This window comes from Podarcis pityusensis (assembly GCF_964106645.2).
Source record: "Podarcis pityusensis genome assembly, chromosome: 1".
Taxonomy (NCBI): Eukaryota; Metazoa; Chordata; class Lepidosauria; order Squamata; family Lacertidae; genus Podarcis; species Podarcis pityusensis.
In genome coordinates, this window is record NC_138028.1 from 101,603,182 (window position 1) to 101,624,745 (window position 21,564).

The 21,564-nt window shown below is 42.1% G+C and overlaps 1 protein-coding gene across 11 annotated transcripts in view; it reads right to left on the bottom strand.

The window, feature by feature from the left end:
• The window catches only part of GTDC1 (glycosyltransferase like domain containing 1), a 231,123-nt gene that overhangs the window by 103,753 nt on the left and 105,806 nt on the right, over positions 1-21,564 (bottom strand). For all 11 annotated transcript variants that reach the window (XR_013987035.1, XR_013987036.1, XM_081007918.1 and 8 more), the window contains one exon: positions 20,509-20,682. Coding sequence is in view for 9 of the 11 variants with exons in the window: in XM_081007918.1 (XP_080864044.1) it covers positions 20,509-20,682 (174 nt within the window). In the remaining 2 variants the exon portion in view is untranslated. The remainder of the gene's footprint in view (positions 1-20,508; positions 20,683-21,564) is intronic.

A 21,564-nucleotide genomic window follows, 5' to 3' on the forward strand; every position in this document is an offset into this window, starting at 1 on the left:
GGTCTTTAAGTTAGATACATATGTATAGTGGCAGCCAATTGCAGCCTTACATAATATATATATTGGGTGTTCAGTATCACCGTTATATGTTGCGTTGAAAAAAGCAGAGATGAATAGATTCACTAACCCAGAGTCTTGTTAGGAATCTTTCTTTCCTGGGTTGTGCTTTACCTTGGAGAAAGCAGTTCCTAGGTTTATTCTGATCGAGCAAGAACAACCCTCACTCCTGAGTGCTTACTAAACACACAGCCAGTTACAGCAAAGATTTGACTCAAAGGCCAGTCAGCCTCTCCTTTACCAACACCACAGATGGAAAAACTCAGCGGTAGGGAGTTTGTTCCCCACTAAAGCCAGAGTTAAGCTGAGATAAGATAGGATTGGGAAAGCTGCCTGATGCAGCAGATATGTAAGTAAATGTTTTAAATGAAAGTAACATAATTAAAGTAAATAGGGACAAGAAATAGCTCTAGTGATATATCTAACTAAAGTGGCGGCCTGTTATAAGTCTCCAAAAGCACATTATTATTTAGACATTCTTATTTAGACATTCTTATTTAGGCAGTCCCATAATATGCAAATTGAAATCAAGGATCCATTATAAGAGCTGCTTAGCGAGTGTTATTCTGTTATATTCAGGACAAAGACAAAGATACACAGCAACATACACCAGAATGTGTGGGGTCTCACCTTTTGGGAATTTGAGAGGGCTGCAAACAAGGTTGGAACTGTTTGCCTAGAATGGTGCATTGCTTCATGCCCTCAAACTGAACTGGCTTTATGACCAATCAGATTGGTTTCTTAGCATAATCACAAGCAAATTCCCAGTAAACTTAAGTCACATTTCCCTCGCTATGAATGGTGTTGTCATGTAGCCAGAACTGACTGGTCACATGGTGGCAAAATGCTTTCACACGGATTATGTGATCCTTTACTAACTGGAATCTTGTAGACAGGAAAAGGAGGAGTAAAAAAGAAATGGCACCAATGCAGTATCAAGTTGGGGTTATGAACAACAGCAAATATGGCATGCAAGGAGGAACAGTTCGAGGAACATTTAAAGGTAAAGGTACCCCTGACCATTAGGTCCAGTTGCAGACGACTCTGAGGTTGCGGCGCTCATCTCACTCTATATGCCGAGGGAGCAGGCATTTGTCCGCAGACAGCTTCCGGGTCATGTGGCCAGCATGACTAAGCCGCTTCTGGCGAACCAGAGCAGCGCACGGAAACGCCGTTTACCTTCCCGCTGGAGCGGTATCTATTTATCTACTTGTACTTGACATGCTTTCGAACTGCTAGGTGGGCAAGAGCTGGGACCGAACAATGAGAGCTCACCCCATCGCAGGGATTCGAACCGCCAACCTTCTGATTGGCAAGCCCTAGGCTCTGTGGTTTAGATCACAGCGCCACCTGCGTCCCTCATAACCCCAACCCCAAGTTGGGGTTATGAACAACAGCAAATATGGTATGCAAGGAGGAACAGTTTGAGGAACATTTAGGGCTCTTCAAAAGACCTATTGTTGTTGTTTTAAGAAAATGGGGGGGAAATTGAAAATTTGAAACTGATAATTTAGCACAGACCTACATATGCCGTCAGGGGAGCTGTGTCTGTGTGTATGCTGCCATTAATGTCAGAATGCATGATTCATTTCTGTAATTTTACATCTCATTTGCCTGTGGACCTTTGGTTAGAGAGTTTTACAAGGAGTTTCTAAGTAATTTTATAGCTTTTGTGGCCGTGTGGCACTTTTTAATGATTCTGTACGTTTTACAATACTTTTATGAATTACATGACTCCTTTAGGTGAGCTATCACCAGAAAGTCCAAGAGCGGAAACAAGAGTTCTATGTCACTGGCCTGAGACCAATCATACTGGGCTACGTTTTAGGGACTTATTACCCACACAAACCCAGCGGTAATCCCCAGCATGAAGGTGAGAATCAGCAGCCATATAAAAAACTCGGAGGAAATCCCCAGAGATGTAAAAGCCCTGCCCTGTGGGCAAATTCTCAAGCTGTGGGCTTTGGGAATTTCCCCAGAAAAAAGGTGTACATGATGAGCCTTCATAATAACTTTACTTCCTATTTTAAATCTTTTACATACATGTAGGAGTTAATATTTACTTGTTTGTCAAGGTAAATCCATAAATAGCAGTTTATAACTACCTTAGTTCAGTTAAATTAACCAAAGCCACATTAGAACAGATTTATATATTTTTGTAAAGGGTCAACAAGAAAATTAATTAAAGCAGTCTTCTCTCCAAAATACTTTGTCTCTCCTTGCAAAAAGCTCAATGCTAAATGCAAATTGTATGTCATAATGCTGGCCAGACTTCCACATGCAGGCCTCTCCCACATTCACATGGCCAAGGACACGGGTACAGAATAGATATATAAAGGAGGGATCCCACAATCTGGATGCAGCTATAGAAGGAAGAGATTCATGGCGGGGGGCAGTATGGGATGAAGAGACAGCTGCCTCAGTAATTCTAGGTGTATACAATAATTAGTTTTCTCCCTTCTCGTCAGACACCAACTGCAAACTAAGTTTTAAAAATAAAATAAAATTGTGCAACACACAGAGTAAGTCATCAGTCCCAACGTACCTCTTTGGTTGGTTGGTTGGTTGGTTGGGTTATCTGCAATTGTCTTTTATTAAGAAGCTGCTTGGATTAATCTTGGTATGCAAGTGTTAATAACCTGGGTAAGACTGGAGCACAAATAGCTTAAGGTGTTTGACCTTCTCTGGTCTGCCATGTTAATACTTGACATGCTCCTAAATGCAGAATCACAAGAAGAAGTTCAGTTTGTGGCTCTGGCCAGGACAGCCTTCATAAACTTTTATGGGGAAGTAATCTAGTGAAGATTATAACGCATTTCTCGTGATTCACTCCTACTGACCATTACTCATGACCTGAAAATTCCCAAGTTAGGCTACTGTGTTGCGGTACAGAAGGTCTTGGTCTTAGAAACCTCAGACAGGATAGCACATAGGTCTGTCCTTTATAGGTGTAATTCCTCAAATATACAGCCCTTTTATATGGCAATTAAAATATATTTGAATGTTATTTTACATGGTTCTACCGGTTTTGGTGTATTTTTAAATGTTGTGTTATATTGGGTATAAAACCTGTCAGAAATAAATAATAATAATCAAAGTGATGATGATGAATTATTTGAATCTGAAAAATATTCTTTAAACAGACCCCTTTTCAGAAGTAATGAAGGAACCAATCCGACAAATATCCACGCACGTGAACGCATGAGTTGAATTTTTGGCTGACTATTTAAGCTCTTTGTACGTGTGTTGATTCCTTCCTATTTCAGCTTGTGCTTCAGCATCAGGCAAGCCTTGAAAGAGAACCAAAACAGCAAGGCTGGGGTCTGAAGAAATTCAGCTGGGTGCCATCACTATTACACAATACAAGCTAGCAATCTCACATACATATTGAACAAGAGGGAGAACAAAAATGGAAACCTGAGAAGCCAGCCTAGAATGCAAAAACTCCAAGAGCAAGATAAGAAGGGCTCTTGCTCCTTGGAATGAATGAATCATACCTACAATGTCCCTCAAACATGCCTAATTACATCATGGGTGATATGGGTGATACTATCGAAGATCACTGAGAAGTCACTGAGAAGTCTATTAATACCAAGGTACAACTCCTCTTGACAAGTGGCAGTAGACCCATTAGGCAAGATGTCATGCATATACTCAATGCCATACTGGGGATGGAAACGGGCAAGAGAGTAAGAATTGAAATGGCATCAAGGCAGATGTGAAACTGCAGCGAAACCACGTATTTCACAACCTCACACCCACCAAAAGTCAGAATGGGCACAAATAGGAATTGAACTGTGACCCAGTAGCAGCTAAACAACTGCAAATTTAAGACTGCATTTTATTCTGCCCTACTAACGGCCAGGAAGGTGAGGCATTGGCAAATGATGCACTGTTGGCCTATGCTAGCCAGGATGGTAATGAACCCAACTAGCATACAAGCACACCATCTTTATCACTGAGTTTTAGTGCCACAATACTGGTGCACTTACTATTTTTTGACAGTTGCCCAAAACTATGTCCTACCCTAGCTAGCACTAGGAAACATTGGTAGGGCTCGTGACGACCATTTAACCAGGACATCTTTACCACTAACTCAGGACATGGGCAATGGCTACAAATACCCAGTAGTGGAGAAAAGTCTCTCTGAATAAGTCCATGTCTTTAATAATAATTTTACAGGTCCTAGAGCCGAGTACCAGAACTGATACTGAGTTACGGGAATGAGCCCTGAACCTAGAACCATATACCTGACCGGTCTGTTGTAAGGGCATGATGGAAATGGTGTTAAATACCACAGGAAAATGTCAACAGTGCAGGGAATGGAAATTTTAATTTTGTCCAGAAAGGCAAAACATTCTGGGTGAAAAGCAGGGCAAGTGATGGGTGTGGCCTGTTGAGAACTCCAAGGGCCAGATAGAGACCTGGAGGGCCACATTCAGCCCTAGGACCTTTTGCACTTAGCAAGGCCTAAATCAGTGTTTGTTAAACTTGGGTCCCCAGCTGTTGTTCGACTACAACTCCCATCACTCCAGCTGGCAGGACCAGTGGTCAGGGATGATGGGAATTGTAGTCCAACAACAGCTGGGGACCCAAGCTTGAGAAACACTGGGCCCTAAATAAAGAAAACCCAAGCAAGCAATCCAATGCTCACTATGAATTCTTAGGTTGGCTGTTGGAAACAGATAAATCACTGTAACATCCTAGTACTATGATAGTGTTCCTTCCCTTGTATATTAATATCTAAAACATTCACAACAACACAAATGTTAGGATTGGAGAGGGCCAGAGGGTCAAAGAATAGCTTTTAAAGTGTGTGTGTGTGTGTGTGTGTGTGTGTGTGTGCACGCGCGCACACACACACACACACACACATTAATTCAAGTGAGCTTGTCATTGCTGAAAAAGGGCATCCTCACAGGATGTGAGTTCACCTCTTACCTCAGAGGCTTCACATTCTGAAGCAAAGGAACAGTAACACAGAAAAAAGAACCAACGCGTTATCTGAAAATATTAGCTCTTATTAAAAGGGAGGCATAATTAATAGATCACAACATGTTTCTACCTTTTCATATGGAATTTCATATGATTAAAATAAACTGAAAATGAAAGTGCTTGTAACAGGCACGTTGAACCTTTCTTCTTCTATTAGCATATCAGTCTGCAATCATATCTAGATCAATAGTGAAGATATCTGCTTAAAAGAGCACCACGCTTTCTTTTGTCAGAAATTCATTACTTTTTATTAGGGTCATTGCTTGAAAACTTCAAAAACACCATATGGACCTAATTGTGGTTTATTTTGGCAAAAAGGAAGACACTGTAGAACAATTGAGGCATTACATTCTACAATTCCATTACTTTCATCCCTCTCAGTTTTATTACTGTGTCATTAAAGGCAACTTGAGTGAGCAAAGAATTATAGTGTCATGTGTATGGGCTAGTAGATTAATAACAAAACACACTCAAGTTTAAAGGTATCTAACAGCTGTTTTCATTATTTTGTGTAAATACGCTTGAAGCATATCTATCTGATTAGTGGATAGAGTGCTCTTCTCTGTCACATGCCATGGGCACTGCTATGCGCAAGTAATCAAAGTGCTCAGAAAATGAGTTTACATTGTTCACTGCTGAAATACACAAATGTCAGAAAGTGACTGCGCATCAAAGCTTAGGCAAATCATCTGCTGCAAACAAACAGATTCCAATCCACATTTCGGCTTTAAACATTCCACTGCAGCACGATGACTGAACAGGACTTATTGCAAGCCAAAATGAAGTGATGCTTGCAGAATAATAAGTTGCTGGCATACATATGGATAGATGACTTCAGGACTAGGTTACTGTCAACAGCTGAAGTTATATTATTTTGATGTCACATAGTAAAACTTGCATGGGTCCCATCATGTGCTGCCCTACAGGAAGAAAAATGTGTGGGAAGGAACCAAATCCCTACTTGATCATCCATTTTTTGTTTCCTGGGTGCCTTCCATTCTGACTAATGGATAGCCATCCTTCTCTCAAAATTTTCACCCAGATAACTGGCAACCAATGAGAGGACAGAGGTTGTTTGGCTCACTAAAGGGTGGAGGGGTGGCAAATAACCCTTCTCTCATTCCCGTAGCACAGCTGAATAAACCAAGAGGGATCATTTACATTCAGATGAAGCGATAGCATAAAAGACCTCAGAGATAATAGGGATCTGAGCAAAAGCCTTTGATGAAAAGCTCCTCCAATGTAAGAATTAAGTGAGGAAAAAGGGGGTTTGCTGTACTAGGGCAGTACTGCTCTGTGACTCGGTTTCCCCCACTGTGAACTGAAATAATGTAAACCAATATCTACTACAAGCAGGAGCAAAGGAGCAACATACATAGTACTGTACTACACAACTGAAACAGTAAAGTAATAAAAGCAGAAAATCTGAAGAGAATTTCCACTAGGGTCTGGCATGCACACGTGTGTCTGAGAGAAGACTGGCAAATTCTATAGCAACTTATTTAGTTTGGCCCCAAAGCAGGGCTATACATGTTTTTTACCCATCCTTGTTTTTTAAGCAACAGCTCAGGACTGTATGGCTTTCAAGTAAACCATGGTTTGTCTTGATTTGTTATCAGCCTACCACATAGAAGAGGGGACACACTAAATATAGAGTTGGAGGCAGGCATTCTGGATGTTGAGATTGCAATTATCTCCTTGTCTGGTCAAACTATTGCCTGGGGAGGTTTGGTCTGACAGTAGGGGCAGCCCCTTCTGAAAAACCAACTACCACCCAACCACCAAGACACATTTTTGGGTGAGGTGATTGAGGGTGGTAATGGTTCAGTTGCAGACCCTCTTTGATGAAGCTGACTACGTGGGCCATTCCAGTGTGCGTTCAGGACCAGTTTTGGGAAAGAATCAGTCTTAGTCACCCCAATGGATGACCTTGTTTTGGAGAGGGACAGGGGGAGTGTGTTTCTGTTGATTCACCTGCAACTCCCATTGGCTTTTCATATTGTTTACCATGGCATCCCCCTGAACTGTGTTTGTGAGATCTGGGTTGGGAGGCACTGTTTTACATCAGTTTTCCTACAACTTATGGGGTCAGTTCCAGACTTGCCTTGGGTGACTGTGAATCAGCACCCATGGCAGTTGGCTTAGGGCAAGGTGTCACCGGTTTGCTGATGACAAACAACCCTGTTTGAATCATGAGAGTCTGTGCAAGTCCTAAACTGGTGCTGGATGAAGTCAAGGCAGACTGAATTCTCAAAGTCTGGGACTCTATGGATGGGCAGTTACCAGGTAAAGGAATTGGGTGGTGTACAAGCTTTATAGGGGGTTGCACTACCTCTGAAGGAGAAAGTCTTTGGTTTGAGGGTGCTCCTAGATCCATCATGGGTGCTAGAGCCTAGGTGACCTCAGTGGCTCTGAGTACCCATTACCAGTTTCATTCAGCGCACTAACTACATATGTCTGTTTCTGGATAGCCTTGCCATAGTAATCTGTACATTGGTAACCTCACAATCAGACTACTGTAAGGTGTTGTATGTGGAACTACCCTTACAGCTTGTTAAGAAGCTGCAGTTACTGCAAAATGTAACTGCTACTGTGTCATGGTGCATCTAGTTTTACACATAGTACACCAGTGTTGAAAGATGTGCACTGGCTGTCTATTAGCTACTGAGCCAAGTTCAAAATTTTGTTGCTGTCGGCACTTCAAGTTCTAAATAACTTGAGACCAGGATACTTTGCAGACAGTCTCCCTGGTACAGGCCAAGTCAATCTTTAAGATCTTCTAAGGGGAGCATTCTGGTCATTCCACAACCAGTGACTTGACATTTGGTTACAACACAGAAGCAAGCTTTCTTGGAAATAGGACCCACTCCCTGGAATGCCCTCTCTCAGGTAATTTGTGCAGCTGAGGCAGTAATTACCTTTCAATTCTTCTTAAAAACTTAAGAGTCAGAGCCCAGGAAAACTTGGGTAATCTTAACTAATTAAATCATTTTTTACACTGCTGCATTCTATTTGTGATATACAGTTGTGTTTTATCATGTTTTATCCAGTTTTAATGTAATGTTATTAACTTCAGTTTGCATTCTTATTCTTATTTTCATTGCAAACTGCTTACAGATGTTTACTAGTTTAAGGAGTATAAACATTCAATTAATAAATGAAGTAATGAAGAAATAAATTTAATTTTTCCAGTGCATTCAAGACACATACATAGAGGACTTTAAAAACCATTCTGCAGCTATAAGAGTGTCTAAGGCTGTAAAATGAAAACACTTACCATGAAATAGTTCACTTTTTAAGAATCCAGTGGAGACACTACTACTCTGCCACAACTGAGGAGTAGCTTACCAAAATGTTCCCCAAACAATGAGAAAGAAACTGTGGCAGCATCCAAGGACTTATTGAAGAATTCAAAAGTTTGAATGAAGTTGTGCCATATCCAAATATAATGAAGTACAAAGCTATTCCACTCTTTTCCACCTGAAGGTATATAATTACAGCTACAGAACTCCACCACCCCACCATCACCACCACCACTTAAGGCAGTCGGTAAAATACAGTCTGCATGCCATTTTGAATTACTTGTGTACAATCACTAGTCATTCCATAGGGACAGCAATGCGGCACGCACAAAAATGAATGCTGCAAAAAAGGGCATACAGGAACAAACTTCCAACAATAGATAACTATAAGAAGGATCCAATTCCTTTCAGAGGATTGAGGAAGTAAAGTGGCTCAAGGACTTGAAAGGTGAACAACTTGCATAATGCATTTGCTACACATTAAAAAGGCAATTAGGGATCTGGTCTGAGGAAAAGCCAAAAAGTCTGTATGATGCTTTTGTCAACTAATATTAGAAATGCCATCTCTCTCTTGTGTTCTGCGTACGGCACAGTATAACAAACTGTGCAAGCAATGGTGAAGAAGCATCAATTACAGACAAGGCTACAGAGCAAGTGTTTCCAGAGCAATACTACGAAAATTCTGGAACGAAAATGAAACAGAAATTAGGCACTGCCCGTGGTGCTGTGCATGACCTTTAAAATCCTAGGATGCTTTGGGGAACCAAATGCTTCAAGCTGCCATAAGTTCCCAGAGGGGTACCCATGTAATTTTGTTGCTGCAAAGACAAAGTTGTATCAGAGGATGCCATAATATATTTGGTTGTCTTTAAAGTGCCCATAAGACACTGTTGTATCTCTCAGAAAGCCTGCTGTATCCAAACTGCATAAACACACCGAAGACGAGATCCACCATTATTCTATTCCCCTGCGCGTAAAACAACAGCAATGACTTTCCTCTGATATATTACTATGAGGTACACTTCAAGAACAAGCAGTAAGTATGAACTTTTGCATGAACGTTTGAGCTGTTGCATGAGCCGCTTCTCAGATGTACTGGCAGCAGGGTCCCTAGTATTATTCCAGTCCTTATTTAAAACAAACAAAAACTCATAGTCTCTCATTTCCCCCAGTACTGTGACAGAATGCCCAGACTCAAGCGGAAACGCCTAATAACAGCACCCATCACTCCTGAGAAGCTACTGAGTATCCAGTGTCCCGGAAGAGGCTACCTTTCCTCAAGGATGTGATGGTGGAAAGCTGAGAAGCCTCCACTTTAAAATAATCACAATATCCTGGAACAGGGGTGGCCAACCTTTCTCAGCCCAGGGGCTACAGTCCCAGATAAGCAGTGGTAGCTAGGAGCCAAGCTAAAGTGGGTAGACAATGGGTGCAAGCTTTAGGTTTGTACAGCAGACCAATTTCTACCTCCTTCACCTCCACCAAGGTAAATAAGAGTCTTTTTCAGATGTCAAAGACACATTCCAGCCAGGCAAAAACACTCAAGGAGATTGTGAAGAAGGGATAGTGAGGGTTGAGGCCTGGGGAGACAATGCATGGCTGGGGAATGGATGTGGCCTAGGGGCCTCACATTTGGCCTTAGGTTCTCCACCCCTGTCCTGGACTGATGCTCTACAGCAGCATTATGGGTAGTCACAAGGGGACAGCTTACTGACCAGCTGTTGTCTCTTTTAATTTAAGCTATTCTTCTTGGTGCGCTTTATTATGCTGCAGATTCCTTGTGGATTGTATTTCAGATTCCTTTATTATGCTTTCTTTTAAAATATAATATACTGTATCCCGCCCTAAGGAGGGCTTTGTCATAGAAAAGCAGGATATAAATAATAAAAAAATAGAAAGGGGGAAAATATAGAAAATAAATATATAGAAATGTAGTGTTTTATATTTTTTAAAGCACTTAAATTGTAAAAAGCATTTCGGAACAGTAATATATATATAAAATATAAGCAGGCAGAAAGTCAAGCATTTCAAACAAAAAACAAAAAACTCTTAGTCAGATTTTCTAGTGCTCCTCACTTCAAAATAGGCAGGTTCCCACGCCCCAACCCCAGGAGCTTAGTTTCCATTTGTACACCAAAATAAGGCTCCTATTTTCAAAAGCTCCCACTCTTATCACCTATGTCCAGGTTTCCAGAAAAGTACATTACACTATGCTTACAGTAACTCAACTTTCTTTTGCAAAATCCAGTTGTCAGCGGTGAGGAAAAAATGCCGCCCACAGAGTTTTAACGTTCAAATGGTTGCCTGATAACTATCCATACTGATAACTCAGAGAAGGCAAAGCAAATGCTGAATTAAATATAAATCACAATTAAGATAAGAATAGTAAAGCACTTTGTACACTAAAAAGTACTGCAAAAATTATTTTTATTTTTTATTCAGAAGGGAGTGAACATACCAACAATCTGGCCACTAACACATTGTAGAGAAATTTGCCACTGGAAAACTGCCCTCAATGAACCCTCAAAATGCTTTCCAATTTAACCAGAGTTCAAAAACCAGTTCCAAGATTTGTCAAGGTAGATTACACTAAGGTAATGGTCATAAAGTCATAAAGTGAATGTGCAAGGATACAAAACATTTCAATCCCTCAAATTTCAACAAAATCAAAATCCCAAGTAACCCCCCCAACTGATGTATTCACCCCACCCATTCTTAAAGAATGACTGATCTCTATCTATAAAAATACATGTAGTTTTGCTTCTTGCTACAAGATAACAACCTACAAAATGCACACTGAAAATAAAGCAACTGAGTAAATTGAGCAAATAATAACTTCTGACAGCATCCCTTGCCCACCCAATACAGGTGATAAATGTAAACATTAACTCAGGAACAGGTGAGAAATTTTCATATGTTCAGTGTGATGGCAGCTCCTCTTGCACTCAACACCCCACCCTCACATCATTCAACGTTTGCAGTAGTACAATGCAGGAACCCAAAGACAAATGGTTCTGGGGCAGAGTACCCCAAATAGGGGCATTTTCCAGAAGCATGTGCACCATCAGAGTGTCCTCTGAATCACTGTGTCACTTGGGGGGGGGGGGGGCTCAAGCCAGATGAAAAAAGGACACATGTATTGTATACCTGAAGGAGTGTCTCCACCCCATCATTCAGCCTGGACTCTGAGGTCAAGCTCCGAGGGCCTTCTGGCAGTTCACTCACTGTGAGAAGTGAGGTTACAGGGAACCAGGCAGAGGGCCTTCTTTGCAGTGGCGCCCTCCCTGTGGAATGCCCTCCCATCAGATGTCAAGGAAATAAACAATCTGACCTTTAGAAGACATCTGAAGGCAGCCCTGTATAGGGAGGTTTTTAATGTGCAAAGTTTTGCTGTGGTTTTATAATTTGTTGGAAACCACCCTGAGTGGCCCAGCCAGATGGGCGGCAAATAAATAATAAATTATTCTTACTCATATTATGTGACTTTGAGTAAAGTCACCTAAGAAGAGTGGCTGTTTATGCTAAAACTAAAACAAAACAAAAATCCAGCTTGCAACAATATGCTGCTCTCATCCTGGCCACCAGCAGTTTCCCTGCACTAACAGAGCCTGTGGTTGTTTCAGCAGCACATACAACTAAGAAATGGAACAATAAAGCAAAGATTAGTGTGGCCCTTGAACAAGGATGACGTTCTAGGCACATAAACATCAATAACTAACTAAAAGGGTCCAGAGAACTAGAGGCATGAGAGGCCTCTGAGACACGTTTTTGGTGTATTCTGCCTCTTACTTTTTCCATAGGCTGTGGGATGACCTTCCCCACCCTCATTCCCCACATATGCACAAGCTGGTTTGATGCTTCACAAGTCAGGGCAGCTCAGGCTTCCAGCATGGCCCAATGGCTTCCAGCATGGCCCAAGTGCTGAGCACATCATTTTTAAATAGAGGATATTACACACACGTTAAATGTTTTCAAATTGTTATCGAACCATCAGGCTGTTCAATCCACACTAGGAGAACATGTGTAAATCAAGAGTTAACTACTTTAACAAGAGAGAGAGAGAGAGATAGGAGTGGCTGCAGGCTCTCTGCCATAGGTTTTCCCCTTTGTGGCTTCTCACATCCCAGACTTGGAAAATATGAGCTGTGATACTGAGAAAGGTAAGAAGCCAGCAGAGCCCCATAGTGATAAATGAGTTTGCATCATCTGTCATTAGAACTTCCTGCCAACAGGGTCATTCCCTATTAAATTACCACTTGTCAATGTTTAAAATACTGATTGATAAATGACCGTGCCAAAACTGATAACACAACAGCTTTTCTTTTCAAATATTCTTGGTTACTACATTCTGCTACTTCAAGATAGATAGAATAAGCAAGGTTCCCCCCCCCCACCCGCCACAACCTTCCAACTACTTTACTGAGGCACAATTTAATTGAATACAAAACTAACAGGTACTGCATAATGATTGGTCCTGATATACATTACATTCTAGTCTTCCTGCCAAAATAAACCTACCGGCGATTTAGTGATAGGGGCAGATCCAAGTTTCACATTTCATCAAATGCTAGTAATCTGTTTTATCAATATAAACTGCATTTTAATGAAAAAATTCTTTTCTTCAGTACACTTCACTTTTAATGCCCCAGAGTGTAATAATTCGTTCATGCTGTAGAACAAGAATGTTTTACAAGACCTTAACTCTCAAGAGAAATTTCTCTGTAAATACAAAATGCAACTTTTATGGGAATGCGTTGTATGCAACATGACGAGAACCCAACATAATAAAATTAAGTAGGTTGCATGGAGAATTCAACTGCAGTATATTTTGGAACTAGTGGAAGGCTAATCTAAGACCTCAGTTGAGTTACTGACATTAACTAAAGGAAAGCAGACAAAAAACTCCCCCTTCCCCCATCAGAAGATGTTTTAAAGAAGAAACAAGCAACTACTACAGAGCAATCTCTTCCACTTGGGTGACAAGCAGTAACTTGCAATGAGACTTTGACAATACTTGCTCAAGAGGGTGGTGTAAGGTAGATGGACAGCCTGAAGGAGGTGACAGAAGGACAAGGGTAACAGAAAATTAGGAATTGATGGCAGGGCATGCAGAGACAGGTTTCGTATTTGCAAGAGAGTACTGATGTCTATGAGGGAGGCGGGTGGCGCTGTGGTCTAAACCACTGAGCGTGGGACTTGCCGATCAGAAGGCCGGCAATTTGAATCCCTGCGACAGGGTGAGCTCCCATTGCTTGGTCCCTGCTCCTGCCAACCTAGCAGTTCGAAAGCATGTCAAAGTGGAAGCAGATAAATAGGTACCACTCCAGCGGGAAGGTAAACGGCGTTTCGTGCGCTGCTCTGGTTCGCCAGAAGAGGCTTAGTCATGTTGGCCACATGACCCCGGAAGCTGTATGCCAGCTCCCTCGGCCAAGAAAGCGAGATGAGCGCCGCAACCCCAGAGTTCTCTGTGACTGGACCTAACAGTCAGGGGTCCCATACCTTTACTGACCTCTATGGCTTCTTCCTTTGCCAAATGGCACAATATGCAAAATGGGGAATCTTTGCACCTGATCTGGCCTATGCTTGCTGTATCACAATTTGCCACTTTGATGGTGTTTCTTCCTCCATTTTATTCTGCTGCTTCAAACAGGATCATCTCAGTTAGCCATCAGGCATTTTTCACTATTTGGGACAGGGTGTCTCTTATATTAGACCTATACCAAAGCTGAATTTCTCATTTTGTCCCTATTATCCCTTCCCATGAAAGAACCATAGTTTAAAGAGAGATCTCTCTTTCCTCATTTTTTTAGGATTTAAGGCAAGCACTGTATATAATACCAACAAGTTGTGTTAATGAAAGGAGCTCTCATTAACTTTTAACCTGAGTTCTCCCATCTGTTCCCTTTTTATCTGTTATTCCGTGCTGTCATTTGGCTAATGTAGATTTTAAATCTGTGTCCTAAAGGCACTTAAATTTTAAAGCAACTAGTAAAGGAGGAAGCAGTGTCATACCTTCCTTCACAGACATCCATGTGATGAAGAACCACATTTTCTGTGGAACATTTTGCTAGATTTTCCTGCACAGAGAAGGTGGCAGTGTCATGCAGCAGTGGACAGACAAGTAAGTTGTCAACACTGGCAGCAAGCCATTCCACTTCAAGTGGCAAAAAAGATTGGGTGGCTGCCCCTAGATTTCTAAATGAATCCCAAGAATGCTCTAAATCAGAGGCAGACATTGGAGATCTCTCCAGGTGTTGATGGACTGCGCTTTCAACCATCCTGAACCATTTGCCATGCTGCTTGGGGCTGATGGGAGCTGTAGTCCACCAATGTATGGATGTGACCATATTAGCTACCCCTGCCCTAAATAATGGCAAGTTCTGCTGTAACCTTTTGTCTCTATGGAATTACTGGGTTAATGTGGGTGCACATCTGTGAAAACTTTCAGCTGGGATAGAAACACCTCTGAAAGACAATCCATCTAAAAATCCAGCTACAGATCATGGGATCATGTCTGATAAAGTTGCAAAAAAGATGCATGATGCTATGAAGTCCTGATGATCACCACTGTGACATCAGGTGATTGATCATCCAGTGGGTGGCACAGCGCACTTTACAAATTTGGCCTGTGATGGCTAGGGTAGATAAAGATGTGTAAAGAAACCAGAAGCCATGCAGACTAAGAATACATCTGTGAACACAAAAATATCACTCAGAGATAAAGTGAGAATCCACAGAAGACCATCTAATACATGAGGTATCTCATCTCCCATAACAGTTATGGAAATTTTGCTGGCCAAAACCAAACACAGTTTGAATGATCCTTACATAGTGCCTTGAAAACAGCTGCCAGATTTCAATACAAAACACCCATTGAATCTAAAAGTGCACTTTTAGAGGCTCTTTATGGGGTCCTTGCTGTGGGACCACATCCATCCAGTGCTATACCAGCTGTACTGGCTCTGTGGAGTACAGGGTCAGGTTTAAGGTGTTGGTTTCAACCTTTAAAGCCCTATACGGCCTAGGACCCTCATACTTACGGGACCGCCTCTCCTGGTATGTCCCACAGAGGACCTTACAGTCTGCAAATAATACTATCTTGGAGGTCCCAGGCCTCAAGGAGATTAAACTGGCCCCAACCAGGGCCAAGGCCTTTTTGGCTGTGGCCTCAGCCTGGTGGAATGCTCTATCACAAGAGACCAGGGCCCTGCGGGGCTTGACATCCTTCCACAGGGCCTGCAAGACGGAGCTGTTCCACCTGGCCTTCGGTCCAGGCCCAGTTTGACCCCCTCTATGGGACCCTGTAAGTTACCTCTTTGGCCCTTTTATCAGCTCATGTGGAACCAACATGGATAGCTGGCACTGATGAATACTTGAGGTTCCTGACCCCTATGGTTGTAATTTGTGGGCAATCATTTAATTTTATCCCGATTCTAATTTTTAAGCCCTATTTTAATCCATTGTTTGATTGTGTTTTAATGTATTTGATGTTAGCCGCCCTGAGCCTGGTCTTGGCCGGAGAGGGCGGGGTATAAATAAAAATATACTTACTTACTTTTAAGACCAATTTCTCTGAGGTGAACCTGCTAGGGCTTCCCATTGTCAGCTTCCCCAATATTCAGAGGAGAGGTGGGCAGTAGCCCCACAATGGGGTGCTTCCCTGTCTCAGGAATCCTCTCCCCAACATAAATTATTTTATTTATGACTTATTATTTCAAGTATAGCCCACCTTTTTCTCCAAGGTTCTCCCTATTCTCATTTAATTTCCACAACAACCCTGGAAATAAGTTGGGCTGAGAGGTAGCAACTGGCCCAAGGTCACCTAGTGAACTTCATGGCTGAGTTGGGACCTGAATCCTGGTCCAACACTCTACACCACACTAGCCTTGAATCTTCGTTTTGGCATAATTTCTTTTGGGTTTTCTATCAATTGTATCAATTGTTATTTCTGCTCTCATCTTGCTGTTGTTTTACAGTTTCATGTTTCATCCTGTTTTATTTTCTTCACTATCCTGAACTTTTGAGAAAAAGATTTGGTTAAATGTATTGATTTTTTATTATTTTAAATATATTGGTTAAAATATATATCATTAATTATAAGCAAATGAAAATTGTCTGCTAAAGACACAACTTAAGGGTAATTTTTTTAAAAAATCCAATAGCATCTCTATTGCAAAATACAGTGATGCAGCAGAAGCAACTACCACCAATGGAAGCCCTAACTGCCCCAAAAAGAAATGAAAATAATATACATATTCAAATATTTTTCACTCAAAATGGAATATCTGTCTCCACACTGCCACACCAATTCCAATCAGACAAATAATATTTGGTGCATTGTTGAAAATTCAATTCTAAGTACAGTGGTACCTCCGGTTGCGGACGGAATCCGTTCCAGAGGTCCGGCCGGATCCTGAGGTTTTCGCAACCAGAGAGACTGCTTCGGCGCACGTGTGAGCGGCGGTACACCGCTTCGGCACATACGCAGAAGCGGTCTACCGCTTCTGTATATGCACGCATGGCAAAAAACCGGAAATATACTTCCGGGTTTGCCGCTTACGTATCCTGAAGTTTATGCAACCGGAGGGTTACGTAAGCGGAGGTACGACTGTATACATTACATTCAGATTTTAATTACAACAACTTCTCTGTTAGAACACATGTGGATTTTTGGTTAAGAAAAGCTACAAACAAAATTGATTTTCTTAAGTGTCAGGGGTTCAGGGACAGAGGCACAGGGTAGGCAGGAGATGGAGAGCGATGGGGATGAATCCCAGGACAGCGAGGAAGAGGATGACAATGACTCAAGAGATTCCATGAGTCTTTCCAGCGAATCAGAGGATTCCCAGAAGGGGGCGCCGGTGGTCAGGGCCAGGGGAGCCCCAGGGGGGACGTGTCAGGAGCAGGGGGCCAGCGGGGGGTCCCAGAGTGGCAGCTGGGCGTCAGGACCAGTCTCCCCGCCAGAGTGCAGCGAAGGGGGTGGTGGTTCCAGTGTATCAGGGGAAGCAGCTCCGGCAGCAGAGAAGGGAGGGAGGTCGGAGCAAGGCACCCTCCCAGAAGGGGAGGGGAGTAGTGAAGGGAGTAGTGTAACTGTCAAAAGGAAGGTTAGAGGTTGGGCGCGCGCGCCAAGTTCAAATGTAGAGGCGCGCGGAAGTACAGGGAGCCCGGAGGAGGGGCCAGGTCCCAAAGCCCGCAGGAGGGGGCAAGAGCAATCTGGGGATTCCGCGTCAGAGGAATCCAGGAGGGGCGAAACCCCAGCGGGCAGGAAGACCCTGCGGAAAAGGAAAGAGAGAAAGAGGTGGAGCAGCGCAAGCCTCTTAAACTGGTGCAGGGGAGGGACTGACTCAGAGGGGACTTCAAAGGTCTAAGCGTAACAGACGTGGGGCTGCGCGCCTCGGATGTGAAGCAAACAATGAACTGCAATAAACACTTTTGTATATAAGAAGAGATTGGCGTTGGTCTTTTGTGAGCTGAGACCTGAGGCAGCCCTTACATTAAGTGAAATGAAATGTGCTGCTCCAGCTATGTAGCCCACATCTAGGGCCAAAGGTTTGTGTGTGTGTGTGTGTTCGGTGTGTTTTTTCTTTACAGACACAATATTAACATAAAATGAAGATTATTTTACAAATCATGGCCATATCCTTAATGGCGCTGCCTTATTTTGTTTTCAGTTCATCTCCTTCCCCATATACAAAGAAAATCATGTTAACAGCAATAAAAACTAAAAAGGAGGTCAAAGTAAGGAGAGGAGAGAGAAATCACCTTGGTTATTCTGCTGTTCATATTTCCCCCACCCCAACATCTCTGCAAAATTATGCATTTTTAAAAGACTGCAGGCATTCAAATGACTGTCAGTCATGCAAATAATCACTTACTTACACTGTATGAGTTTGGTTTGGATAAAGCAAATTACCATTTGAAAATAACTCGAAAACCACTCTGGGCGAAGAGCTTGCTTTATGAATCTAAGTTTGGCCATGATATTTCTTAACCTTTTTCTCCTCCATTTCCATTCAGCTAGATTTCACTGCAGTAATACAGAGTAAATTAATAAACTGCATTCAATTGCCACAGGTGCATTCAAGATTTATTTAACACATGATCTTGCGGGGGGGGGGGGGATAACAGCAACTATCAGTAGCTGTAGCTGAAAATGCACAACTTGGGTCATGAATTGTTGTTCTTGGTAAGAATTAAATCCTTGGCATCTTGGGCTGATGTTAATTTTTATTTAGAGCCAGGAACCATAATTGGTTTCTAAACACAAGGGGCTGTATCCAACCCTATTCATATACGAGCATACAAGTCTTCATTTTCCTCTTTCCCCCATCCTGGTACGCCCCTCCACACACCCTCAAAATGTATTCTGGGGTGTCAGGAGCCCTTCCACAACAGATTTGGGGTGGGCAAGTGGCTGCAGGAAGATAAGAGGAAGGTGCAGTCCTTTCATACTATGCTGGATTCCATCCAATAGTTTTTATACAATGTCAAGCAATATAAAATACACTGACATTTTAAGGGTACATGTAACTTTCATATTAACTCCTGAACAAAAGCCGGTGTGAAAGTATTTACCGGTATTTTAAAATAAATACATTAAGAAATCTGAACTGTGTGTTCTTTTGCAACGCAGTATTCAATTTAGAAAGGATACTTTTTAAATAATAAGAAAACATATTAAAAATAACCAACGTATATAAAGTCGCTGGTGGCCCCTTATCTAAACTAAAAGGCAAAGTAAATTTGTTACACTTCCAAAAGTGCAACATAGTCATTTCCAAACTAGGAACTAGCATATGAGAAGTTGCCTTATACCAATCAGACTAGTGGTCCATCTAGTCCAATATTTATTTATATGTGTATTTTATTATGAAGATTTATGCTTGCCTTTCAAGGAACTTACACAGGGTGGGGGCTTACAATAAAATAATTTAAAACACAACGAGCAAATATATAAAGGTATCAGAAACAATATATAAGCAAAAATAAAACAGATCAACACAAGTATAAAAGCCAGATAAAATAAAAGTGTCCTTGTCTGGCATCAGAAAATATATCAGAATGGGTGCTACATGTTTCTTTCTGAAGAGAGGGTTTCAAAGATGGGGCATAAGCACTGATAATACCTTTCTACCAGTAGCCACCCACCATATCTCAATGTGAGAACCCAGACAACAGCCTCTGGTGATGAGGATCTCAAAATATAGGTATACAGATGTGAGGACAGGTAGACCTTCTAGGACTGTCTACTGTGACTAGCAGCAGCTCTCAGGGGTCTCAGGCATAGGTCTTGCACATCATCTGCTACCAGATGTGGAGAAGCAGAGAGGCTGCTCATTATGTCTCTGTATGACTCACAGTTCTGGGTTTGCCTCCCACAATAAGAAGGCTCACAAAGAAAGAGATAGAGTGGGTTCCATTGAATGTTAAGCATTCTTAGTATCACACACATTAAAACCAGGCAGATAAAAGTAAGAGGGCGGTTACACACACCCAGCCCCACTCTTCCAAATCAATTTGGGCTCTCCTGCTGCTGCTTTGAATTTCTTAAAACAACCACCACAATAAGAGATCCAATCACAGCGCCTCCTTTAAATTGGGCCATAGCTATTTGCAAAATACAAATCTAATCAAGTCAGTCAGGTAATGTATCCTGGAGTGAAATACTATTCCTACTGTCACATAAAGTACCTCTTCCACCCCCAACTTCATTGCACCTTGAAACAAGTAGGATCAGGTGATTTCAAAGCAACTTCAGAAATGGATAGAGAGGATGAAGAGGGGAAAGTGTAAATGAACAACTATGGGGTGGTGGTGAAGGAAGGTAATGCATGTGCTTCTTTGGGGGAGAATTTTATATCTCAGGAACTCAAAGGTAGCCTGGTGCCTGGCCCAATCATATATTCAATATATGTACTTGTTGTCAGCAGGACTGGCACAGTTGGCATTTCTTACAAGTAGTCCTGGCTAAGTCACTTGATATTCTTCTGTTCTTGACTTCTGAATGAGAAAATGTAACAGCAATGTAATAGGTCCTCTGATTTTCCGATATACAAGCCTTGCAAAAAATTCCAGGTAATAATCATCAGTATAAAGAGAACTGAGGAACCATGAATGGGACAGAACAGAGAGAAGAAATTAAAAAGCCACCAACCTGCTCACATCAGGGAACATCACTGGAAAATAAAGGACCTGGCATTTTGGTCTGATTAACTCTTCCAGATGCTTAGGCCTATGGTCAGGCATCAGCTTCATAAACTTCCCTATAGATGTTAGAAATGACTCCATATTATAAGCAGAGTTGAACGCCACGACATCAGCAACCAAACTAATGAAAAAAGAGAAAAAAATAATCCATTCATTAAACATATCTCATCAATTTATTTAATATATCTTAAAGGTGCCCTACTGCTTTACAGCGGGTGACACTGTGGTCTAAACCACTGAGCCTAGGACTTGCCAATCAGAAGGTCGGCGGTTCGAATCCTTGCGACGGGGTGAGCTCCCGTTGCTCAGTCCCTGCTCCTGCCAACCTAGCAGTTCGAAAGCACGTCAAAGTGCAAGTAGATAAATAGGTACCGCTCCAGCGGGAAGGTAAACAGCATTTCCGTGCACTGCTCTGGTTTCACCAGAAGCGGCTTAGTCACATGACCCAGAAAAACTATCTGCAGACAAACGCCGGCTCCCTCAGCCAGTAAAGCGAGATGAGCGCCGCAACCACAGAGTCCTTCGCAACTGGACTTAACTGTCAGGGGTCCTTTACCTTTACTTTTTACTGCTAGCAGAAGGACTGTTTCCAAGAACAGAAGGTCTGTTTTTACAGACAAAAGTAATTTCCAAAGAATTCCTTCATGGGCACAACCTCTTGGGCAAACAATCCCTTGTTCTCAAAACTTGCAAGCTCACTTTTTATGACCCACTGGAGTTCACTTACTGCATTCTGCAGTTTTACTTATTGGCCTTTTCTTATACTGTAACCTTAACCCTGAAACAATGCTGTACTACAATAAATCTTGTACTAGGTCTTGCACAAGAGGTTGTGGAACAGCACTAAATGTGCTTTCTTCATTACCATTCCCTGGACCCAAGCTAGTATCCATGGTGCCTTTTCCTACATGGGCAAAATGCTACCCTGGTATTAGCACCCTTGCATTACAGGCTGCGGATCAAAATGCAGCTTGCCAAAGGCCACCAAGTGAGACCATGACTG